The sequence below is a fragment of the Oratosquilla oratoria genome, chromosome 44, assembly GCF_046742065.1.
Source record: "Oratosquilla oratoria isolate Oo_2021 chromosome 44, ASM4674206v1, whole genome shotgun sequence".
Classification (NCBI taxonomy): domain Eukaryota; kingdom Metazoa; phylum Arthropoda; class Malacostraca; order Stomatopoda; family Squillidae; genus Oratosquilla; species Oratosquilla oratoria.
Genome location: NC_134820.1, coordinates 23,117,805 through 23,141,506, shown reverse-complemented (window position 1 = coordinate 23,141,506; position 23,702 = coordinate 23,117,805). Strand labels below are relative to the sequence as shown.

Genomic DNA, 23,702 nt, shown 5'->3' with positions numbered 1-23,702 from the left:
ATTGAAGGGAATTAATATGTATATATTTCCCTCCTACTCACTGTTGGGTACAGTTCTTACCTTTCTCACCAGACGCCAGGTAGTTGATTTCAACTACTGTCAGTCGTCAGCCTCATCATCAGACTCCTCCACTCATCTCGATCCTCATAAATTTGTTCATTTACTTCTTCCAACATTAAATTTCTTCCTTCTAAGTTCTTTTTCACACAGTCCATCCACCTTTTCCTGGGTCTTCCAACCGGCCTCCTTCCTCTAGGCTGCAATTCCAAATACTTCCTTGGATATCTACTTTCCTCCATTCTTTTCATATGACCAAACCATCTCAAGTTGTTTCTTTCTATGATTCCAACATGTAACTCATTTACCAAAAACTTGTAAGTTTAATAAAACATGGGAGATACAATATAAATATTTTTTGTATAAAAGCTGTACAACACATGTTTCAACAATAACTTAACAATACTGAAAAATTAATCCCATTTGGATTTTTTAGTCATTAATTGTTCCGTTCCATCTTCTCCTATCGCTACGTACACCTTCTTTTCCCGATGTTGTGACTTCATGTAAGCTAGGTAAGCTGCACTACCAAGGATGGCAATCACACCAAATGTCATAATAACAGCATTCTGGAAAAGAAAGAAAAGTAAATGTAATAGCTAATACATCTAGTCTTGTCTTAATATTATAGAAATTCAACCCAGTATCAAAAAGCAGGAAACTGAGAACATACATACATACATTTACCAAGGCTTTTTCCCCCTTACAAGGGAGGTAGCCAAAAAGGAAAAGGCATAAAATCATTCCCACCCATTCCATCCCTGAATACACTCCACACCCCTCCACCCTCCCTCGCATCTTAGCACCTCCTGGATGACAGGTCATCCCTGCACCTTGTCCACTGCCCTGGGTCAGAAACAGTGTCGCCAGACACAGCACATCCACAGCAAGCCTGCTTCATTAAATCGGCGACCCCCCCTCTCCGTCCCCCCATGCATAAAAGGAGAGGACGGGGAGAAATCCCTTCGGGCTGCATCAAATTTTGCTCACACATACCTCACCCCCCCCATCCCCCCACCCATTCCACCTCATGCAATCACAACATCATCCATATACAACCATTCTCCATTCACCCCTGTCTTCTGTCCTCTCCTGTCCTTCCTCAACAGACATTCCCCTCTTCCCCAAAGCCCCCTTCACCCCATCCATCCACCTCATCCTAGGACGTCCCCTCATGTTCACTCCCTCCACATCTACCTTCCATACCTCTTTTACTAGTCTTTCTTCACTCATTCTTTCCATGTGTCCAAACCATCCTAATATTCTTTCATCAACCCTATCTCCCAGCTCCTTTTCCACCCCTGTTCTCCTCCTCATCTCCTCATTTCTCACTCTATCTAGCCTAGTAACCCCCATCATACTTCTCAGACACCTCATCTCAAACACATTCAAACTCCTTCTCTCTTCTTCTCTTATGTTCCATGTTTCTGCTCCATACAGTGCTATTGGCACAATCACTCCTTCATACAGTCTCCTCTTAGCATCCATTCCCAAATGTCTATTCCTCATTACACTCTTTAATCCACCAAGGCATTTACTCGCTTCTCTCAATCTACATTCTACCTCCATCTTCACTCCACCCTTTCCTGCCACATTTGCACCCAAGTATCTAAAACTATCCACTTCCTCCAGTCGCTCTCCCTTAATGCTCACTTCCAGTCTACTGCCACTTTCACCCCTTGTACATCTCATCACCTTACTTTTACCCACATTCATCTTTAGCTTTCTTCTATCACATACTCTCCCAAACTCTGCCACCTACTTCCTCAATCCCTCCTCTGATCCTGCCACAAGCGCAGTGTTGTCCGCAAACAACAGCTGGCTCACTTCCCATTTTTCTCCATTTTCTTTAACCATCTCCAATCCCTGACCCACTACCCTTGCATTTACCTCTCGCACCACTCCATCCATGTATAAGTTGAAACTGAGTACTATATCAAAATATAACACTTAAATGATTATCAAAAACAGGTTTTTCAAGTCTTTGGATCATAATTACATTTTCATAGCTGTACAAGTACCAAGGGGAAATGGCTCATGGACAAGTATAACTACAATAAACCCACCCATATCCAAACTAACTGGACTAAAGTGTGTTCAGATTTGGGTATTTTTTTTTTAGAAAAGTAAGGTAAACTTATCCCCCTCCACCCTCAGTCCCCATTCTGCTACTCCAGTGCTAAATTTTCCTTTCTGAAATCATGTAATAATGAATGAAGTTCAGATAATGGCAGTTCTAATATGAAAGTGATTACTTATGAGCATAAATGAACATAAATAAAAATTATACAGGCTAAAACTCGAGAATGCCCAGATAAATTGTAAGAAACCACAACTTCATACATACAAGCAGGAATAAAGTGCTACTAAAAATCCAAACCTATTAATATACCAAGGCTTCTTCCCCTTTATAAGAGAGGTGGCCTGAAACCCAAACCTCAAAGTATTTCAAGAAAAGAAAAGCCAGCCATGAACATCAGTTCATTCATAAGCCATTGAAGAGATCTAGTGGACCTGTCCTAAGTGAGCGAGTAGAGCAGTGTAGTATAACATCCTCTGTGTATGATGGTTACATTCAGGTCATTTGATATCTGTTGTCTGCCCAATTCTGCATTGGTATTATTTCAAAGCAGGGTGGTGACCTAGACATAGGCACGTCAGTGCAATTCTAGCCCATCTTAGGAATGATCTCTCTGCTGGGTAATATATTAAGGGGGTCTGGTAAAGTACAGTGGCATCTCAGAATTCAAATGCTCTCAGAAGTTGAACAACTTGGAATCTATACAATCACTCCTTCATATGATCTCCTCTTAGCATCCATTCCCAAATGTCTATTTCTCAAAACACTTTTTAATCCACCAAGGCATTTACTTGCTTCTCTCAATCTACATTCTACCTCCACCTCCACTCTTCCCTTTCCTACCACATTCACACCCAAGTATCTAAAGCTATCCACTTCCTTATCACTCACTTCCAATTTGCTGCCATCCTCTCTCCTAGTCCATCACATTACTTTTACCTACATTTATTTTCAATTTCCTTCTTTTCCACACCTTCCCAAACTCTGTCACTACCTTCCTTAATCCCTCCTCTGATCCTACTACAGTGCCTGTTTATCATCTATTCACACCTATCTCTTACCCTCTCCTTTCCCTACTAAACAGACATTCCACTTTCATCCAAGGACACCTTCACCCCATCCTTTTCCCAGTCTTCCCCTCTATCTAGCTCTGCTTTCCACACATTTTATATATATTTTTTGCTAATCTTTCTTCACCCATTCTTTCCTAAAGCAGCATACTATGTTCAGGTTACCATCCATCACTAAGACAACACCATCACAGAATAGGTCTGGTCACAAAAGCAAATTACCCCAGATATAACCATCACACAAAAGACACTGAACATGTTAGCTATACCCACACCACACTTCTTCCTTGAGTAACTTATGGGCCGCTCTGGTGGATATTGCCAGTTACCCAAGACCTGTTCCTCCTGCAAGAGAGATCTGGAGCAACAGATCAATTGATACAGAAAAGGAGCCAGTGAAGCTAGTGAAGTTCTGATTTTTATTCTCCAATTATTATACTTCATTTTCAACTCGTGTATGGTCCCAACTTGTCTTCCATCATCTAGGCTATTCCAGCTTATGCATCTGTATAAAAAAATGCATTTTTCCACATCTTTGAGATATGTTGTTAACACTTCACCCCATTATTATACAACACATTAAGGAAAACTGCACTGTACACAATTATACACAACAACACAACATACACTCTATACAGGATTTATGGAAAAATCTCATTCCAGCTATGGCATCCCTCGAGATGGGAATGCTCAGCAAGACAGTCTCGGGAACGACAACAACAAAATACCCTAAAGTAGTTCCATCATTTGGCAAAGACTATTGATGTAGGGAGGAGAACTGTCTCAGTTTAATTTTCCCCTATGGTGTATGAATAATATCCTCAATATTTTTAAGATAAGCTAATTTCCCCACACACATTATATGGGGTTAAAATTTGTAACTTAAAAGAAAAAAATGCTTGCTATGACTTACCGGCTTAGCATACAACTCAAAATTGACAACTTTGAAAACATTGGTTGTTCTAATGGATCTGATACCATCTCCTGTGTTGGCTGTAGTGGCACCTTTCCCTGGATTTGCTGACTCTGTACTTTTATCTGACATTGGTCTTCAAAGAAAGATCTGAAACAAAATAAAAATATCAGAGTTATACCAGAGAAAAAATATTTTTTCTAATTAATGCTAAGACACTAGGTGCTTACCAGATCCTTCCTTGTTTTCTACATAGAAGATTTAAGCATCTTAAATGTTTTACATAAGTATCATAAGGTGCTACAATAAGATGCCTTCAAATGGCAGCATAACCATCCAGATGACAGAGAACTGCTGAAGTGTACAACATCCAAATGAGGACACATCACCACCTGGATACAAGGCGTCGCCACATCCCCATCTCTACAAAAGGTAACCAAAGCTGTTCCCAGAGATCTGTGCCACCTGCAGGGGAGGCAGGAGCTTCTTGTAACAGTTTGGACCCAAATTCCTTTCATGCTGGGAGTTAGGGGTTGTCCCATGGCATAGATACCAATACACTTAGACCTAGGGGAAACATTAAGGGCAGTCAGGAGTTTTTAAGGGCAGTATTAGGATTAGGAATGGAGAGCCCTATCAAGTCCTTTCCATCCACCACCCTTTCCCATGTATACTTATGCTTGGCTCTCTTCTTAACCCTATTGCATATATGTGTGGTGGTGCACAGAAGGGTTAATGGACCATGTAGTGGTATCAAAAGGAAGGATTGAACGAATTCTGGGTGTTCATATTTTCAAGAATGGGGGAGGGGCAGATAATTTTTAGAAGTTGAGAGCGGAGAAAAGTAGAGCAGGAGGAAATGGGTAGGAGTTAGAGAAGCCGAGAGTTACTAAACTGAATGAGAAGGAAAAGGAGAAAGAATACCATGAGGAACTTAAAGAAGTGTGAGGTGGTGAAGGATATAGGGGATGTGGGAGTGGAGGAATGGGCAGTGTGCAAAGATGGTATGTGGGACAAGGAGGATAGGTGGGAACAGAAGAGTAGTGAATGGTAGGATGATGAGGTAGCAGTGGCGGAAGAGAAGTGATCACATATAGACTGGTTGCAAGATCGAACAATGGAAGCGCAAGAGAGGAAAATAAAAATGGAGTAGAAACACAAAATATGGACAAACACAGACAAATTTAGACTCATCCCCTTACTCGTACAGGGACGTAGGCGTGAGCCCATCATCATCAACGAGGCTGCCTGCAGTTACCAGTAATAACTATTTCAGGTAGGGGTGTTTGTAAACTGTTAAGTTTTTCACTAATAATTCCACACACTTCAGCAAAGTCATGATCCTTAGTATTAGTGGGGTGATAGATTACTATCAGTGTCACATTAATCTGTTTCAGGCTAACCGTCAATGCCTCACATATGCTATTAGAAAAACTTAAAAGCATTTCAGTCTATATTATCATGAAGGAAGAGACATACTCCCCCATGTGATCTATTATTCCTATCAGATCTTGTGTTAACAAACCCTTTAATCTGAATTTCTTCATCAATAATATTCTCTCAGATGGGTTTTGGCAACAGCTGTGAATGCAGTTTTTTCATCTGCAAGTTCCTTCAAGAAATACTTTGGTTTTCTGTTCCATTTTTCTTTAATAGTCCTTGAGCATTTAAGTAGATAAAGTTCAAGTATTTATTACAACCTAACTCGTTGGTTCACTGCTAAATTTTTCGTGTGATGAGGAATAAAGTGCATCAGTAGTGGTAACACATTATAATTCATGTCTCACTGGATTTTGCCCAATTTGTTTTAGTTTGATTTTGCAGTCATATGTTGTTTAATAACAGTCATTGTTGATACGAGTTCTTTCACCATCTCTAAAACAGGCTCGATTCTTTGTTATTGGAATCATTATTAGATAATTAGTTTTTATGTATAGAGTTTTTCTTTGTCCTCATAGCTCTGGCGGCTCTGCTGACTGTGTGTGTGCACATCGTCTTGCCTACATTATGCAGCCAAAGAAATTTTGTCACAATGACCATACATTTGCAATCTAGTTAATTTGAGAAAAGTTGGCATAATGATAATTGACAAAGTGAGTTGAATTACAATGGGAATACGAGGTATTTTGTGAACCACAGCGGGAAATAAAAATCACCATAGCTGCAACACATGCAAAGTTCTACCATTAATAGCGTACCTGAATTTATTTACATGTAATTTTATATGGCTGGTGTTACCAATTTAAATAGTATACTTTAAGTTTACCAAAATCCTGTTAATATAAACATATATCTCCGCTATCATAAGAATAATTACCTTCAGTTCATACGTGACTGTTGATTTGTCTTCTGTTCAAAGAACTTATAACTTGTTATATTTCACAGTGTACTTGGACCTATGTGTTTGATTTTATATTATACAGGAGATGCAAACTGCTACATACACACCGGTCCTTACACGTCTGCTTGCGATTTGTAAACAGAACTGCAAGCATGAGTTGCCTATTTTACCTTAATTCCGTCCCATTACCCTGTTTGCTTTAAAATTACTGTTTCTTAATAATTTATTAATTAAGATAATATATATGTATGTATATGTACGAAATATCACCATAAAGTATACAGTACTGAAATAGCATAGTGTATTACTAATGTGTATAACGGCTATCTACTTATTTTGCCGCTGTCTTCAGTCGTACGTATGTTGATGTAATTTCGAAATTGTCTTATGTTGAACCTTCAAATGTTCTCTTAGCATGAATCATTCCAATGAACGTGTCTGTGTTCAGGGAATTTATTGTTTTGTTTTCAAAGTATTTATTTGAGAATTAGTGGAAAATGCCTCTTATTAGATAAAATTACGAGATCTGTCTCACAGGAGGATAGCATGAAAAAGAAGTGCAAGGGCTGTGAATAGAATAATTTGCTTGAGTTGATTCGGAGCAAAAATGTGACTTGTGTGAAGAAATTAACCAGGAATAAACGCACGTGCAGTTCAGGTCAATGAAGCATGTGACCATTGCAAAACCGAAGTGAGAGATGGAGATAATGTTCTGCAGTATGGAGGATGCGAGGAACGGTTTCACTGTGGACGTGCTAAAGCTAGCTAGAATCTACATAAAATACTTGGGGAGGTTGAGAAAGCAGTGTTGTTTTGCTTCTGTATGATGTGCAATGGACAGAATCAGAACTATATTCACAAACTGACGAAAATAGAGAAAAGAGTAGATAACTTAGTTCCTCAAAGCTGTAGTAGTCCACCGCTTCTGCCAGCACGGGTATCATCCTTCAGGTGGATGACCTGCTGGTCCTTGCAAAAATCTGTAGCCAGGAATAGAGGGTTCATCAAGTAATGTCATTAGGTATTTGTCTAGTTCGTTCTTGAATACGTTGTTGGAGCAGCCTGTGAGATTTCTTGTGTGTTTTGGGAGTGCATTGAATAATATTGGGTCACTGTGGCAAGGAGTGTGTCTTAATTCTCGAGAGTGAATTTTATATTGGCGTCCTGTGCGGGCATTTGTTCTGGGTTGCATGGAGGTAGGATCAGGCATCAGATTTTCTAACAAATTCCACGCATATTTGATGCGGTATCTCTCTCTTCTCATTTGTTGAGAATATAATCCCAGTTTCCTTACCTCTTCACTCCGGGGCACATCGCACGTCTGGCAGCATTAGCTGCCAGGCGTGCGATGTTGCGTCATAATAATCGCATTATAAAAAATAAAGTCACTGCTCAATCGCTCGTTCTCTTTCACCCGTGAATTTTGATAACCATAGAAAATATGATGAAGCCAGTTTAGAGAGAATGAGGGTTACGCAGGTACGACTACAATAAATATAATCAAGACGCCGACGTCGACATCATCGCGTACCCACTTGCTTCTCATGGCGCCTACGTAGGCATCACTGTATGGAAGTGGAGCGCTACCTGTAGTCGAGACCCTTCATTGCTGTAATTTTCCTTGTGAAGTCCCTCTGTACGGACTCCAGTAGCTGTATCTCTCCTTTCTTGTGTGGAGAAAACAGTGCTGGCTACAGTATAGTCGAGTACTGGCTGTGCAAGAGCCCTCCACAGTGCTGAGCATGAGGTTCTTGACTCGAAGGTTCTGAGAACCCATCCAGCCATTTGTTTGGCCTTATTTGTGATTATTATTATTATTATTATTATTATTATTATCATTACTATTTTATTATTATTATTAGTTTTGTTTTTTATTTCTATTTATTATCTTATTTATTTATTTTGCGGGTCTGGTTCCCATTCGGGCCTCAACCTTGCAGGTGGATCGTAACAGTTCATTTACACTGTTGTCCACGTGATGCCACTGTTATTAGCGGGGAGCACCTTGACTTCAGGGGAGGTAGGGGTAGCCCTCGAACTTAGGCGGCGCCAGGGGGAGGGTAAAGTTGAGGGTTGCCTCGGAAAGGGAGACGGTGAGGTAGCGGGATGAGACCTAAGCCAAGGTTGGCCATGGCTCTACACTAAGCAGGTAATAGTGGAGAGGCACCTCAGCCCCACAGCGTTTGGAGCGTTCGTGAGTGTCTCTTCCCGCGTCTAGCAAGTGCCATTCACAGCGATATCCTTCGGCGGATCCTGTGGACGGTAGAGTCCGCCCTTCCACCCGGTGGCAGATGATGGACTGCCTCACACCTAGTGACGAGGTAATACCACAGCCTTGATTCCGAACTATGAAGTTGGCTGTTGTAACCGGCCGTCTTGATAGGAACGCCCTTGATCTGTGTGATCGTGGGTGCCACGGGCAGGCAGTGTGATTTTGCTGAACCTCCTCGCTGTCTTAGCATCAGCAATAGTATTTTCTGGAAACCCTATGTGACTGGGGATCCTTGGGCTCAGGCTGCTCATGTCTACCTTGCTGTGCACTGTGTCCGACTCTCTCCCTGTGGGGCAAGTTTGGATCAAATCGGTCACCTTCGGATTTTCGGCAAAATTCATGGGGTTACTTCTTTGAGATTTTTTGGATTTTGGGTTATTTTGGTCACCTGCTCCGATTTACCCGCCATCTCATCCACAAGTTGAGTGCGGCCAGTCGATAGTGCTTGTGCAACAAGAGAAGTGAGATTCTGGATCCTCTTTTCTCCTGGGAAGGACTTTATTAGGGATGAGTCCAGCATCGCCCGCGTCCTTTACCTCTTTATACCAGAACTGCACAACACCAATGCCAAAGGCAGGTGCCAATGTGTTGCTATATAAGCCTAGACTATTCCTATTCACCTGGCTTCATACAATACACCTACTTTTTTATTTTTGTGTGAAGAAGGCTTACAATACACCAATAGCTACCTATCAAAACAACTGGGACAATCTAAGTACATATGCGAGGATACTACTTGAAAGTCACCTTGTTTACATGCCCTCTGACCTCTGAAGGCAGGAGGCTTCAATTTAGTACTCCGCTAGCTTCAGGGCCTTCACATAGGGGGGGGGGTTGCATATGCCCTGGGGCGGCAATTCTAGTCTGGACATGCCGTCCACAAGGTTGACAAAATAAATATAATATAAAAAGGTCAAAGAAGCCCTGAATATTTTACCGTAATGTACGAATTTTGTGTTAGAATCAGTGGAATAAAAATCTTTTTCCCTTATCCTTTCTGCAATAGGGACATTAAATAAAAGTCTTAAAATCCGTTTAATTATTTCGCAACAGGCTTTAAGGGATGGTGGTGATAGGGGAAGGGGGGATGGCTCACTGATAACTTTGCCCCAGGGCGCCACTTAGGCATGTAAGGGCTCTGGCTGGCTTGCAACTCTCATGCAACTAGCTATTTATCACAAGAAAAATCCTAATATAGGTTTTATCTTATCATCTAATTTAAGGTAACCTACTATTATAACCAATTTACTAAGAATGTCGAGCACTATGACTCTTGCTTATGACGCCATACCCGCGTCCCTTTGTGTCAGTGACGCGTCATGGAACAAGACGTCGGCTACCACATTTGTTTTCCCCGGGATATGTTGAATGCTTAGATTATATCCCTGGAATGCTAATGCCCATCTGGCTAATCTGTCATTCTTTGTTTCTCCACCTATGATGTACTTCAAGGTGTTATGATCGCTCAGAATGATAACCTTTTTGTCCAGAAATATCTGGAATTTCTCCAAAGCTAATACGAGGCTGAGGGCCTCCTTTTCAATAGTAGAATACAGCCTTTGATCATCCTTGAGGATCTGAGACATGCCTCAGAAAGGAGTAAGGAATACCGTCATTATCCGGAGCATCCGGATAGTGCAATGTGGTTCAGTTCGAAGCTTTAAGAATCTTTTAGATAAATACCTAAGTAAGATGCTGTAATGATTATAATTTATGTTATATTATTTGTTTTTGTTTTGTTATAATTTGTCTGATTTTCATTTATTATTAGTTATATGTCAATTTATTATCATTTACTATTTACCTGTTTGTTTGTTTTTCAACTATACCTATGCAGTTATTTATGTATTTTATTTGTTATTTACATTATTATAGTTTTTATTTATAATTAATATGATTTTTTTTTCTTTCTTTTTTCTTTTCTTTTTTTTTTGCATCCGACCTAGATATGGATCAAAAGGTCTCCTGTCGGCATGCTCCGCCTTTGTAATCCTTTGTAAAATCCTTACTCGTCTTGCGAACTCGGCGGAACTCATCGCGTGTAAAGGGACAGCCCGTCGGGGTAGTTTGTGCCATGACTATTTGGACCACATCCTCTTTGGCCTATTGAAGTAGGTGCAGCCTGGCAGGTAGGAGGAGGACTGCTATCGCTTTATAAACGTGACTGCCGCTGCGTGTAACCTTCGATTTATCAGTCAATATCACTTGAAGGTCGTGATAGGGTAGCGGCGTAATGGTGTCGTTCAACGAACAAAGGCGTGCGTGTTCGATTCAGTGCAGTTTTCATGCTCTCCCTCACACTTAGAATTCCTTTACTATGACATCCTTCCTTACGTCAATAGCTTTCCCCTTCAGTGTTCAACAGATTCCCAACACCTAGTCTGTACATTTCCTTTCTTTTCTTCATAGGACAGGGGAAAAAGTGAATGATTTATGACAGAATCAGGTCCATTGGTATTTAGATATGTTACATAAACAGAATTGGATGAGGAAACAGTGAGTGCAAAAACTATACAAGAATTCAAGAACAAACTTGATGCTGAAAGATACAAAGACGGGCAACTACGAGCATGCTCTCTTCCCGTAATATACAGCTAGGTAAATACATACAGAGAGAGAGAGAGAGAGAGAGCTACCATGCCCAGAGATGAGTTTGTGAATATAACCGGCCTCTCACAAGTGTCCTGACAAGTGTGCTGGCAAGTGTTTGTACATGTGTGGTACAGACCCTTTTTATGTATCTGGGCACAACTGCAAATTATATAAATGGGAATTAAAGAGAGATGATGCCCAGCACTTCAGAGGTTCTGTCCAAGGGGACACCCACTCACCCGCATTTATAAAAAATAAAGCAACATCGCCAGAAGTTACGGCCATGCGCACATACATTATATATATATATATATATATATATATATATATATATATATATATATATATGTATGTATGTATGTATGTATGATGAAGGTGGAAAAAGAAGTCACGGGTCTAGTTCCGAGTTCCTGAGTTTATTCCTGACCGGTTTCGCTCTATGCTTCTTCTTTTTCCACCTTCATCAACTTGTCACAATGTACCAGCATATGTATGTATGTATGTATATATACATTTCTCAACCACAATTGACTTTAATTCTAAGCCATCAACGTCGAGAAACTCGGAGGCATTAGAATTAAAGTGAATTGTGGTTGATACATGTAAATCTGTTCACTGAGACCCATTCAGTGTTGTACATATATATATATATATATATATAGACATATATATATATATTATATATATATATATATATATATATATATGTGTGTGTGTGTGTGTGTGTGTGTGTGTGTGTGTGTGTGTGTGTGTGTGTGTGTGTGTGTGTGTGCGTGTGCGATTCACCATGGTCTTTGGATCACGTGTTGGACTCGTGATCGATAGCTATTTGTGTGTGTGTGTGTATGTATTGCATGTGTGTGTGCTTTTGTTACAGGCATTGACACCCCATTATATGGAACATTGGTGCTAGTACAGATGAGGTTAAAATGTCTATTTAATCTAACCATCCATCTAAATCTATAGTGGGAGTGACTACGGGGCTGTTCGGTCTTATTTTCCGGGTGGTAACGAGATTCGTGATGTTTGGCAACAGCCAATGCTGCCGGAGGCATCGATGAGGATGCATGAGCCATACTCAGTGCAGCACTGCAGCGGAAGTATACGAGTCTCTCTCTCCCTCCCCTCGACAATGCATTAAATGTTAACCTTTTCAATTATTTTTTATTGTGCAGACTATTAGGTCTGCATAATAAAAAATAATTCAAAAGGTTGACGTTTAATGCATTAAGGGAAGATCACTATTTCTCTCTGTCTATCCACTTCCCCTCCCCACATCTCTTCGATCTGGACTGCCGCTGTATTTGAATATTTGAAAATGTCACCTTTCATTGATCTATTTACTATCATTATTACAATTTTCATCATTCTTGTCATCATTGTTAATACTTTATCAATTTTATCAATATCGTTTTTGTTTTTATCTTATCTTATTTATTCATTTATATTATATTCTTGTTATTTTTATTACTATTATTTTTTAGGACGTGAGGTAAACATACTAGTACCAGGAAACGGATAAGGAATGTCCACTTCTCAGATTTACTTTCACATCCGGTGATTGCGCCAATGTGATGATGGTGGTGGTGGTGATTGTTGTGGACCTTGTTCCTTTTCCTCCTACGCAGCGGACTGACCGGATTCAGGATCGATAGAAATCCCTGTTCGGGCTGAGGTACGACAACCCCCTTCACTCCACAGATTGTCTAAGAGGACAAATAGAACAGTTACGAAGGGAGTTCACAGCAGAACACTGTACGATGCAATTTGATACGGTGGGTAAGCGGGGCGGTCCCTCTTCTCTCCGTTAGGTGAAGAGCTGAAGGTCGACTTCTACCCGACGACCACACACCCCTCCCTCCCTTCCCAATGTCGGGAGGAGGAACCCAAGGCGATTTATATATATATATATAATATATATATATATATATAAGGCTGCTATGAGGGCGGGGTAGGGAACTGCCCAACCCTGAGATCCCTTGGATACCCTGAAGAGGGGGAAGGGAGTGGGGGTGGAGCCACTTTTTTATATAAATTTGGGAGTGAAATGTCACTCCCACGGGCTTTGTTTGAGCCCGTGCGGTGGTGTTTATGGAAGACACACCTTGTAGAGAGGAAGTGGAACGGTATACCTAGTCAGAGGAGCACAGGGGGGCAGTGGAAAAGATAGGCTACAGCTGTTAGAGCGGCGGCGGACGGTCTAGTAGCTGACGGATCTCATAGGGGCTTTGGAGACGGCTCACAGGACCTTCAGGGGGTGCTGATGGTCCTCGTCTGAGGAAAGAGGTGGCGGAAACTGTTGATGGTGAGAAGATGCCCGGCGACATCACTGACGCGGTCTCCAAGAGACTAACTCATGAACAGCAGTGAATAAAGTATGTGGGATGCACAGGGGTAGGCTGAGAAGACCTGCCAAGGGGATCTTGGCTGACATCTCCGTCAAAAGTCCCTGTCAGATGTGCTGACAGCAACATGGCGACCACGTGGGATGCAGTATTATTTTTTGCAACATTTGTACTTTTGTGTTCCACTCCATCAGTGTCCACAGGGAGAAGGAGGAGGAGGAGGAGATGGAGAAGGAAGATGAGGAGGATCTGTTCTTCCCACGCCCTGGTATAATAATCCCACCGGCACGGTGACATAATCTGATTATAGAATCATGTTCTGACCATCGTTAGTTGATTTTATTCGCTTGTGGGTTCAGGCACGAGACGATATATGGGAGGCAAGGCGGGGCTCTTTCCATCGGGACTTCATTCTGTCCCAAATGATACCTACCTCCAGCCCTGGAATCCCAAGCACCGTTCCTAAGATCTGAAGAAGAGCGCATCACTGGACTGAATTATATATAATAGAGGTGCTCGTCGTCGTCAGCCGACAGACCGACAGAGAGAGAAAGAAAGAGAAGTCCGCTCTCCTTCTCTCGATGCCATGAAATTTACTTCCTGCCAACCTGCCATAACAGAATAACTATGTCGAGTGCAGAGCGCATCGGCATGATGAAGGGAATCAACATAGCGTGTAGCAAAGGCGGCTGGCAAAATCTTCAAAGTTGAAAAAAATCTAACCAAAAACGTAAATAAGAAATAAAAGATACATACCATCGAGGAGGGTTTATCAATTTAGCTAAACAAACTAGTATTTTAATTCTAGAATACGCCAGAAAAACGACCTTTCCCAAGTGTCCGAAAAGGTAATTAGGCTTAGTATATAAACCTCAATTGCAATTCTACGTACACTCTCTGAAGAAGTTCTACGCGAACGAAACGTTAGAGTGTTTAGGGTTCCGAGCCTTCCCCTGTGTTTATGTTCTCCATCATCCATACCAAAATGTCTTTTCCCTAACGAGGAGGTGGTCAGGTCAAAGCATACATTTCCATATCCCACACTAATGCAAAACTCATTTATGGGTCCACTTATCTTAGCATCTCGGCGGACGAAGGGTTCATTCCTGTACTCAACGACACTACTCGCGTTAAAGGTCTGTCCTTATCTATATGCCAATGCAGTAACGTGCACAGACATTGCAAGGGGCAGGTGCTTTGGGCTGGAAATTGGGCACTTCACTCTTTTGTATTATTCGTATTTGGCAACTATCCGGTAGGGTGCAACACCTTTTTCCACATTATAATTTCTGAATGGTAAGAAAATGGAAAAAGCCTGTGAAACATCATCATCCATTCATTTTTATATATTTTTGTGAAGGGCACTTTTGGGGCACAGGGCAAAGGGGCAGGTGCTCGGGCACCCCCAGCATCCCCCCCCCCCTCTGCACGGGCCTGTGCCAATATGTTTCTTTCCCTTTACAAGGGAGGTAGTCACTCAAGGCATGCACCTACTCCAACCCATCTCACTCCCACCTGTCACTCATTTCCTTTATATCTTAGCTCCTCGTGAAGAAGGGCCATCCCTATCCCCCTGCCCAGGTCAGAAGCAAAGCACATCCACAGCAGGATCAACCGCTTCATTTACTCTCCCCCTGCCCACTGTCCGGGTCAAAGGTAGCACATGTACTTTGAGAATGTCCTGGTAAAAGACGAAACGTCAGTGAACAAAACTCCAACTGTTCTCTGTGTTTAGCTCACCACCCTTCCACTCATTTGTAACACAGCGGCTCCAGAGCAAGGCTCGACAGCCAAAGACGGTTTATTTGTACTTCCTTCATCGCTTCATTACATGGCAACCCCTCCACTTCTTTATCTACTTAAAATATTTCACAGAGCAGATACATATAAAACCATCCCCTCGGGCTGCATCATTTCTTCAACCATTTACAGCCACTCATCATTCACTCTTGACTTTCGTGTTCTTTCTTCCTTGCTCGACAGACATTCCTCTTGCGTCCAGTGCCCCCCTTTTAACACCATCATTCTCATTCTTGGCCTTTCTCTCAAATTCACTCCATCTACTGCTTCCCACATTATTTTTTGCATTTATTCTTTGCACTCTTCACTCACTCTTTCCATGTGCTCAAACTACCTGAGCACTCTCTGATCTACCCTATCAGGCAGCTCTCTTCCCAACCCTTTATCTCCACATTCCTCACTCTTGTGCATTCTCGTAACACCGACCATAATTCTCAAATACGTCATCCCAAACACAATAAGGCCTCTTACTCCTTCAAATTCCAAACCATCGCTCCATATATATATATAAACTGTACATAAATATATATATATATATATATATACATATATATGTATTTGTATATATATGTATATATAAACATACATACTCGTACATATATATGGAAGAATTCCGGCTAGAGAATTAGGACATTTAAAGAACATGAATTTAAAAATGCTGTCATATTTAATTCTGCTCCTAAACAAGAGAATCTGCTCCTTTCACTAATACACTCGCATGCATCCCCCACCACGCACGCACGCACGCACACAAACACGTTCCAAGTTTCCGCTCCATGAGACATTCTGGCAAGTTGATGTGGGTGGGAAGAGGGAAGAACTAGTCATAATTCGAATTTTATTCTTGATTAGTTTTGCTACAAGCGTCTGAAAAAGCTTGTAGTGAAACTAATCAAAAATAAAAATCGCATTAAGACTCCAGTCTTTCCTCTTCCCATCCACTTCAATACATATATATATATCACGGGTGAGAAATGTAGTAACACATTTATTAATCACAACTGACACCACAGTCGGAAGAAAGAAAAGAGTTGAATAACCGAATCTATATACTTCGATAGCTAACTGCAATCCTCTTCAATAGTACTACTGAAGAGGATTGCAATTAGCAGTCGAAATATATAGTTCCGCTTACGCAACTTTTTCTTTCGTCCGACTGTGGTGAAGATATATATTATATATATATATACACATATATATATATATATTATATATACACATATATGCATATATATAAACATATATATACAAATGTAGAGACATTGGGACAAATTATGGGAAAGGTGGAGGGGGAAACACGGGTCTTTATCTGAATATCGAGTTTATTCCTGACCGGTTTCGCTTACAATAGCTTCTGAAGAAACTATTGTAAGCGAAACCGGTCAGGAATAAACTCGATCATCAGATAAAGACCCGTGTTTCCCCCTCCACCTTTATACATATATATATATTTATATATATATATATATATATATATATATATATATATATATATATATGTGTGTGTGTGTGTGTGTGTGTGTGTGTGTGTGATTCACCATGGTTTTGGATCACGTGTTGGACTCGTGATCGACAGCTATTTCCCTCCCGGAGGAGAGCTCAGAGCTCATATATGACCACTCTATGGGTAATGCTGTGATCTTGCATGCACACACACACACCTAACTCCCCACCCACGAGAGTCGGAGTAATGACTCGCAGCGCAGCGATACTGAAATTATTCCAGCCATGGGTGGGATTCTAACACGGGCCGCCGTAGTGGCGGCCGCGAACGCTACCACTGCACCGTTAAGTGTACGTGCGTGTGTGTGTTTGTGTGTTTGCGGGCGTTTCTACTCCCAAGGTTGCCAAGTCGAAGGCACGTACTCACTCCTACCCACCACACTCGTTATTTCGTTATATGAAGAAATATTCACTTCTGTATACAACGAAATAAACAATCAATATCTAAAAATATAAACAAACATACAGCAAATGTACACATAACTTCTTTTGCAACACCGGATAGAAAGTGACCAATGACGTCAATTCTCTAACATGACGACGAAGCTTCCCTGGTTACGTCAAGTGAAACTGACGTCAACTGAAATCAAATTCGCAGAAGAAGCGTACACACTGAATGTGCCCAAGGTTGGAACACGATGTGTATGGGCACCTTCGCCGAAATAACAACTGCCTTTCCCAAACCATGCAAAATTTTACGTCACAAGTTGATGCACTAAGATGTGCCAGAATATGATCAGCAGATGACTCCTGGGTAGGATACCGTATTGATAGATCCTACTATCATGGTTTACAAATATTACAAAGAGTAAGACTTCGCCATGAAATACTGGGAATCTATCTTTCAAAATTCTCAGCAGGATAACCGATTAAGTTTTCGTAAATCTCATTAATACTTTTTTCCACATTGAAAATATATCACAAAATATATAAACTGTCAAGAAATTTACTATCGCTGTTATATTGATCAATTTAAAAGTAATTTGAAAAGTGCAACCTCTAGTAATAAGGCAATCTAAACACGTAGAATCTGTACTATTCTTGGAAGCAAACTACGTCACTGGAGCAATGCAGAACACCGGGGGCAAAGTACAACATTCTACAGGGTGAGCAAGATTATGTTTTGTCGTTCGTTTCAGATTTAAAGAATATTATAGATGATACTAATGGCTACTCTACAGAATAAAGACTTTAGCTTGATTGTTTGTGAGCTCGCGATTTTCTTAGAGACAAGTTAAAATATGAGGAAATACTGACGAAAGAAAGCATTTGAGCTTGACATTGCTGCATTGCACGGTTACGAGTTTGTCTCCAAGGACGACGACCGCCAAACGTAGAAGTTCCAAAAAAAGATTGGTACTTGAATAATAGAGGACAGCACACAGACATATATTCTTAGATTTGCCCGAGGTCTTTGTCCCCACCCTGTACATGGCAAAGCCTATGTTGGGGAGTCGGGAGGGGGGGGACAACCCGAGGAAGGTTGCCACGTTTGACCTTCAGACTCTGTGGTTGGGGGTGTGCTTGGGTGGTGGTAGAGCTGATGATAAGATATAAAACTTCGATGGGGACATTCTCCCTTCGTGAACACGTGCGGATCTGAAATAACTTGTCATCGTCTAGCCTCTCTTAGGTAACTAAGCGGGAACAAATTGTTGTTGTTGTTGCTATTGTTGTTATTGTCGTTTTCGTGTTGCTGTTGTTGTTGTCGTCGTCTGCGTGTTGCTATTGTTGTTGTTGTTGTCTCCGTGTTGCTATGGTGGTGTGGCTTCCGCTTCGTACATTGGTTATATTTATTCCATCTCTTGCATGCAATGCATTTCAAACGAAGAGAGAAGCCTTCACCAAAAACAACAGAAAGTCAGTTGATGATGAAGTGATCACAGCACCTGTCTTGGCCAATGCAAGGTTCGAAACAAGAAAAGCGTGGAGACTCCTGGTTGAAAATTAAACCCTGAAACATCAAGGCTCCAGACGCTTAAATGCATGCGAGACCACTTTAAGACTGCACGCATACTTTGCTATACAATTCATATAAAAAACTACTGTGCACACAGAAAACTACAGAATCTGTTAATAGACACAATAGACATGATTTTTTGAGAGGCCCCAGTGTAATATGTAACCTTCAACCTGTCTTTTTTTTTTAACTTATTCCTGAATCATAGAAGATCCATTTGCTTCTCGATCTGAGCAAGCGTTGACCCCAACATCTTCAAATGTAAAGTATTCTGCGAAACGATTATCCTCAGGCCACACAAGACATTGTGAGCGAGGTCGGTTTTTGCCAATGCAAATTCCTCTTCCTTGGCTTGCAGCCTTCAACTCTAGTCGTCTTTGCACGCCAGAGAATAGCTGTTATGCAAGTAAACTATACAGTAATGGCAGTTATAAAAATATTTATTTATCTGTTTATATATTTATTCATAGTGTAACTACCAAGCAGGGGGCATAGAAATGATCAAAATAGTTTTACGGTAGCCAGAATAACACCTGTAAAGTGCGCCACCACAACGTACAGCAACTACTGGGTCCGCGCTCGACCGCTAACGCCCAGGGCTAAAGTGCATCACAGCACTGCAAGCTGGCATCCCAACTCTGGTGGGCAAGAAGTTGTATAAGTGTGTGTGTAAGGTCAGTATTACCCATAGCTCGGGCCGTACATGAGCTCTTCTTCGGGAGGGTAACAGCCGTCGATCACGAGTCAAACACATCTAAGTTCATGGTGAACCTGAATGATAGCCGCGCCTTATCATGTAATTCATCATAGATTATTGGCTTTTTTGTGGGGGGAAGATATTACTATCAATATATATCTTGCAATGATAATAGTTTGTTAGAGAAACATAAAAATAAAAATGAATGTAGCTATTTAATAACATATAAACTCCATAAAGTAATGTAATTTAGCTCTTCACTTCCGCCTCAGTCTCAGTCTTCATGTGGTTCTGATTTCCTTGAGGAGGAATAATCTTTTCGAAGTTCTCAGATGTCAGATTGGGGCTTTTTTTGTCTCGTTACGTCTGACCCCATGGGCAACACTCCCTCTTACCACAGCAGAGCTGAGGAGGGAGGTGTTGCACTCATAGGAACAGCCATAGCCGCTCAGGCAGCGGGGTGGTGTCAGGGAGGGAAAACATGAGGGTGAGGAAATTTGCTTTCCCCAGAACACGAGTCGCAAAGAAATGTACACATGTGGTTGCGGAGAATTTCGCACGGTCCGCACTTGTTTTATTCATTTACTCATTTTGGTCACCTGTTCCGATTGGCCCACTATCTCAATCACAGCTCGAGACCCGCAAGTGATTCTGAGGGTTCCACTTAGACACCGCTCAGGCCAACAGTACGGGCGCCAGTAGGGAAAACGTGAAGAATCGGAGAAAAGGCTCAACTTTGGGTGGTCACCACTCACAGGCCCTTAGGTCCAGGCTCCTTGCGTCTACCTCGCGGTACATTGTTCTCGACTCTCTCCCGCTGGGGAAGTTTGGACCAAATCGGTAACCTGCCGATTTTTGCAAAAATCCACAGATCTTGCTAAAAATCGTTAAGTGACTGATTCGCCTAAACTTAGCCAAGAGGAAGAGAGTTAGGCACAGTGCATTACGAGGTAGACGTGGGCAACCTGTCGCCAAGGGCATGCCAAAATTGAGCCTGTTTTTTCGATTTTTCATATTTCCGCCTCTGGCGCCCATACCTTTAGTCAGAGTGGTGTACAAATGGAATCGACACGAGGCCTAGTGGCCCTCGACCTGTGAAGGTGATGGGTGACAGTGACCAAAATTACCCCAAAATGGGAAAAAATAATTCGAAAGTGTGTATGAGTTATCAGGCGTGTGTGTGAATGACGCATTGAATAAAAAATCAACATACTACACGTTCTCCGTGGTCAATTGAAATTCGAATAAGAATATTTTTCATGCATATTATTGAGGAATTCTATCATAACACAAAATTATTTTCAATTCCTGGAACTTGTAATATTGGCAAGTATTTCATAAATTTGGTTATCCCTTTCATTTTAAAATGTTATCATTTCAATTTGATTAGCTATGTGTTTTGAAATTTAAAATGAAAATAATTTATTAATAAAAAAATAATAATAGTCTACTTTTCTTATCAATATCCGTTTTGAAAATATTTTACATATATTATAACTTTATTGGATAACATAGTTAACCTATACGCGATTTGAAGTTTCTTCTGCATCAAAATGGATAACAAAGCCCTATTATGTAATCGAGGTAATTCATATGTAACCTACCGTCATTATAAACATGTCAGTATGTTTGACTAGCAATAAAGAAATTAAATAAACGTCAAGAAGTAAATTGTAATGCACCATGAAATATCTGTCAAGAGGCTTATTTACTTTTACATTCTATAAATCATCTTCAATTAAAAACTTTGACCGTTAAGTACACAAAATGACTGATATACTCGTGAATTGTCTATTACAATCAATAACATTCCCTAGTGGCAACCTCCCTTACAACCGACCTAAATAAAACCACGCCAATTTGTAGATTGAAGCGTTACATGGTTGCTATTTACCTTGTTTAATCCTTAGACCTCCAGATCTGTAGAGATTAATCCATTAATTTGACGGGGAGTTAAGATTTTGACCCGGTGTCGAATCCAGGGGGGTGCCGAGTTCGAGAAACCTATTTGGTGTACACCGGTATGAGGCAAAGAGCAGTTATACAGTGTCAACTTTCCCCCCAGCATTAGAACACTTCTGTGAGAATAACTGTAAGGATATTCAACACATTATTGCGGGTAGATCTCAAATGTAACATGAAATATTACTTTTGCCTAATATTTTGAAAGTATGAATATATACTTCAATTTATATTCTATATAATCGTATTCATGATACAGATAACATCTGTGTAAAAACGTCATCTTTACATACAATATTCAGGTTAGCCTCCCCCCCCACCACCACAGAGCGTCATTTATAATGACAAAATTCAGTTTAGCCCACCAACCCATTTTGATCCTGGATTCGCCATTGGTTAACTCAAAGAAAGTACGCGTCAGTTGGGATTGCGTGGTTCAAAAGGCAGGGTAGCTGTTTGTTGGTACCGCTTCACTCATAGTTGTCATATTCGAGGTGATTTTCTCGTCGAAGAATAGCCGGTGGACACATAGTAATAGAAGAATCTATTCAAGTATCAACAAACCTACATAAGTCCTTTTCGTCGAGGATAGTTCAACCATGGGCATCATAAAGCCGTTTACCGGTGAAGGTGACGTTGTTTCGTGGTTGAAGCAGGTAGCATTGCATCAGTTATTTGTTTGGCCAGTTGTATTTCCTTGTGTATCGAGGGTGATAAATATTTGGCAGGGCCAGCCCAAGCTATTATGGATTGATTTGGGGGGCGAGGGGCTGATTACCAACACCAACGATGCTTAACTATATGTGCCTGATCACTTCGTGTACTATAAATGCATCACAAACCCACCCACCCAATATAATTTCCAGTATTCAGTTACCTTACATCATACTGGTGTGATATTGGATTTTTTTTTTCAAATACATAGGATATATATATATATATATATATATATATATATATATATATATATATATATATATATATACAATATATTTATATATATATACAATATATTTATATATATATACAATATATTTATATATATATACAATATATTTATATATATATATATATATATATATATATATATATATATATATATATATATATATATATATATATATATATATATACAATATATTTATATTCATGGCGCAATCGATAAAGTCACTCACTTGTCACGTGCTAGCGGAGGTTCGAGTCCTTAGCTGTACCACATTTAAATTTTTGCATGTATGCCTTCTCGAGGTTCTCGATATTGATGGCTTAGAATTAAAGTGAATTATGGCTAATATATATATATATATATATATATATATATATATATATATATATATATATATATATTGCATTTACATATATTATAAGCTTGTCCAACGCTTACAACCCCCCTCACACTGACCCTCCCCCTCCCTCGCCACCCCATCTTACCCCGCGTCTGAGTAATGTCATCGGTCCGTGTTCCCTTACATTCCTTTCTATCTTTAGCTTATAAGTACCAATTGTCCACTGGCTCATATACTTTCCTGAAGAGGACTACAGTTGGTAGCCGAAATGAAGAATCTTCTATTATTCGAAGTATTTCTCCGACTGTGGGTTTCTTGTGTTATTTACGAACGTCCTACTACATTTCTGTTTGTATATGTATATATATATATATATATATATATATATATAATATATATATATATATACATATATACATATAAATATACATATATATACATATATGTATATATATATATATATATATATATATATATATTGTTGGGCTATTGGTCTAAGTCACTCGGCACTGGTAACTGTGTTTGTTTTAGGGAAAGCAGTGGCCATATCAACTACGCAAAATCCGGCCGCAACATCCGGTCTTTGTCGGTGGTGTCGCGAGTGATGTAGGAGCGAAGGGAGAGGGTGAGGGGTAGAGGAGGTTGTGAGAGGGAAAATCTGGAACTCGGAGGAAAAATAAACAAGTCCTAGACCACGAAGTACGGTACAGGATTGAACAATGTTTCCCGGGGATGGTGGAAAAGTGTTCCTTGTTGTAATGTAGCAGCTGTTGCTGGACCGGTGATGTCGGAAGTTAAGAAATGAGAATGTTGGAATAGAAGGT

The 23,702-nt window shown here is 40.5% G+C and overlaps 1 protein-coding gene across 1 annotated transcript; it reads right to left on the bottom strand.

The window, feature by feature from the left end:
* Positions 1-398: 398 nt before the first annotated feature.
* Positions 399-6,611, bottom strand: LOC143022260 (small integral membrane protein 8-like). The gene is made up of 3 exons (XM_076180400.1): positions 6,438-6,611; positions 4,121-4,270; positions 399-626 (listed from the first exon to the last, which is right to left on the bottom strand). Exons 2-3 carry the CDS (start codon positions 4,250-4,252, stop codon positions 471-473), a joined length of 288 nt encoding a protein of 95 aa, XP_076036515.1. The 5' UTR covers positions 4,253-4,270; positions 6,438-6,611; the 3' UTR covers positions 399-470.
* Positions 6,612-23,702: the final 17,091 nt, after the last annotated feature.

What these genes read in the sequence shown, in the direction of transcription:
- LOC143022260 (XM_076180400.1), bottom strand. Translation starts at nt 4,252, where the DNA reads ATGTCAGATAAAAGTACAGAGTCAGCAAATCCAGGGAAAGGTGCCACT. An exon ending in TTGAGTTGTATGCTAAGCCG is followed by an intron (nt 627 to 4,120) that starts GTAAGTCATAGC and finishes TTTCTTTTCCAG; the next exon opens with AATGCTGTTATTATGACATT.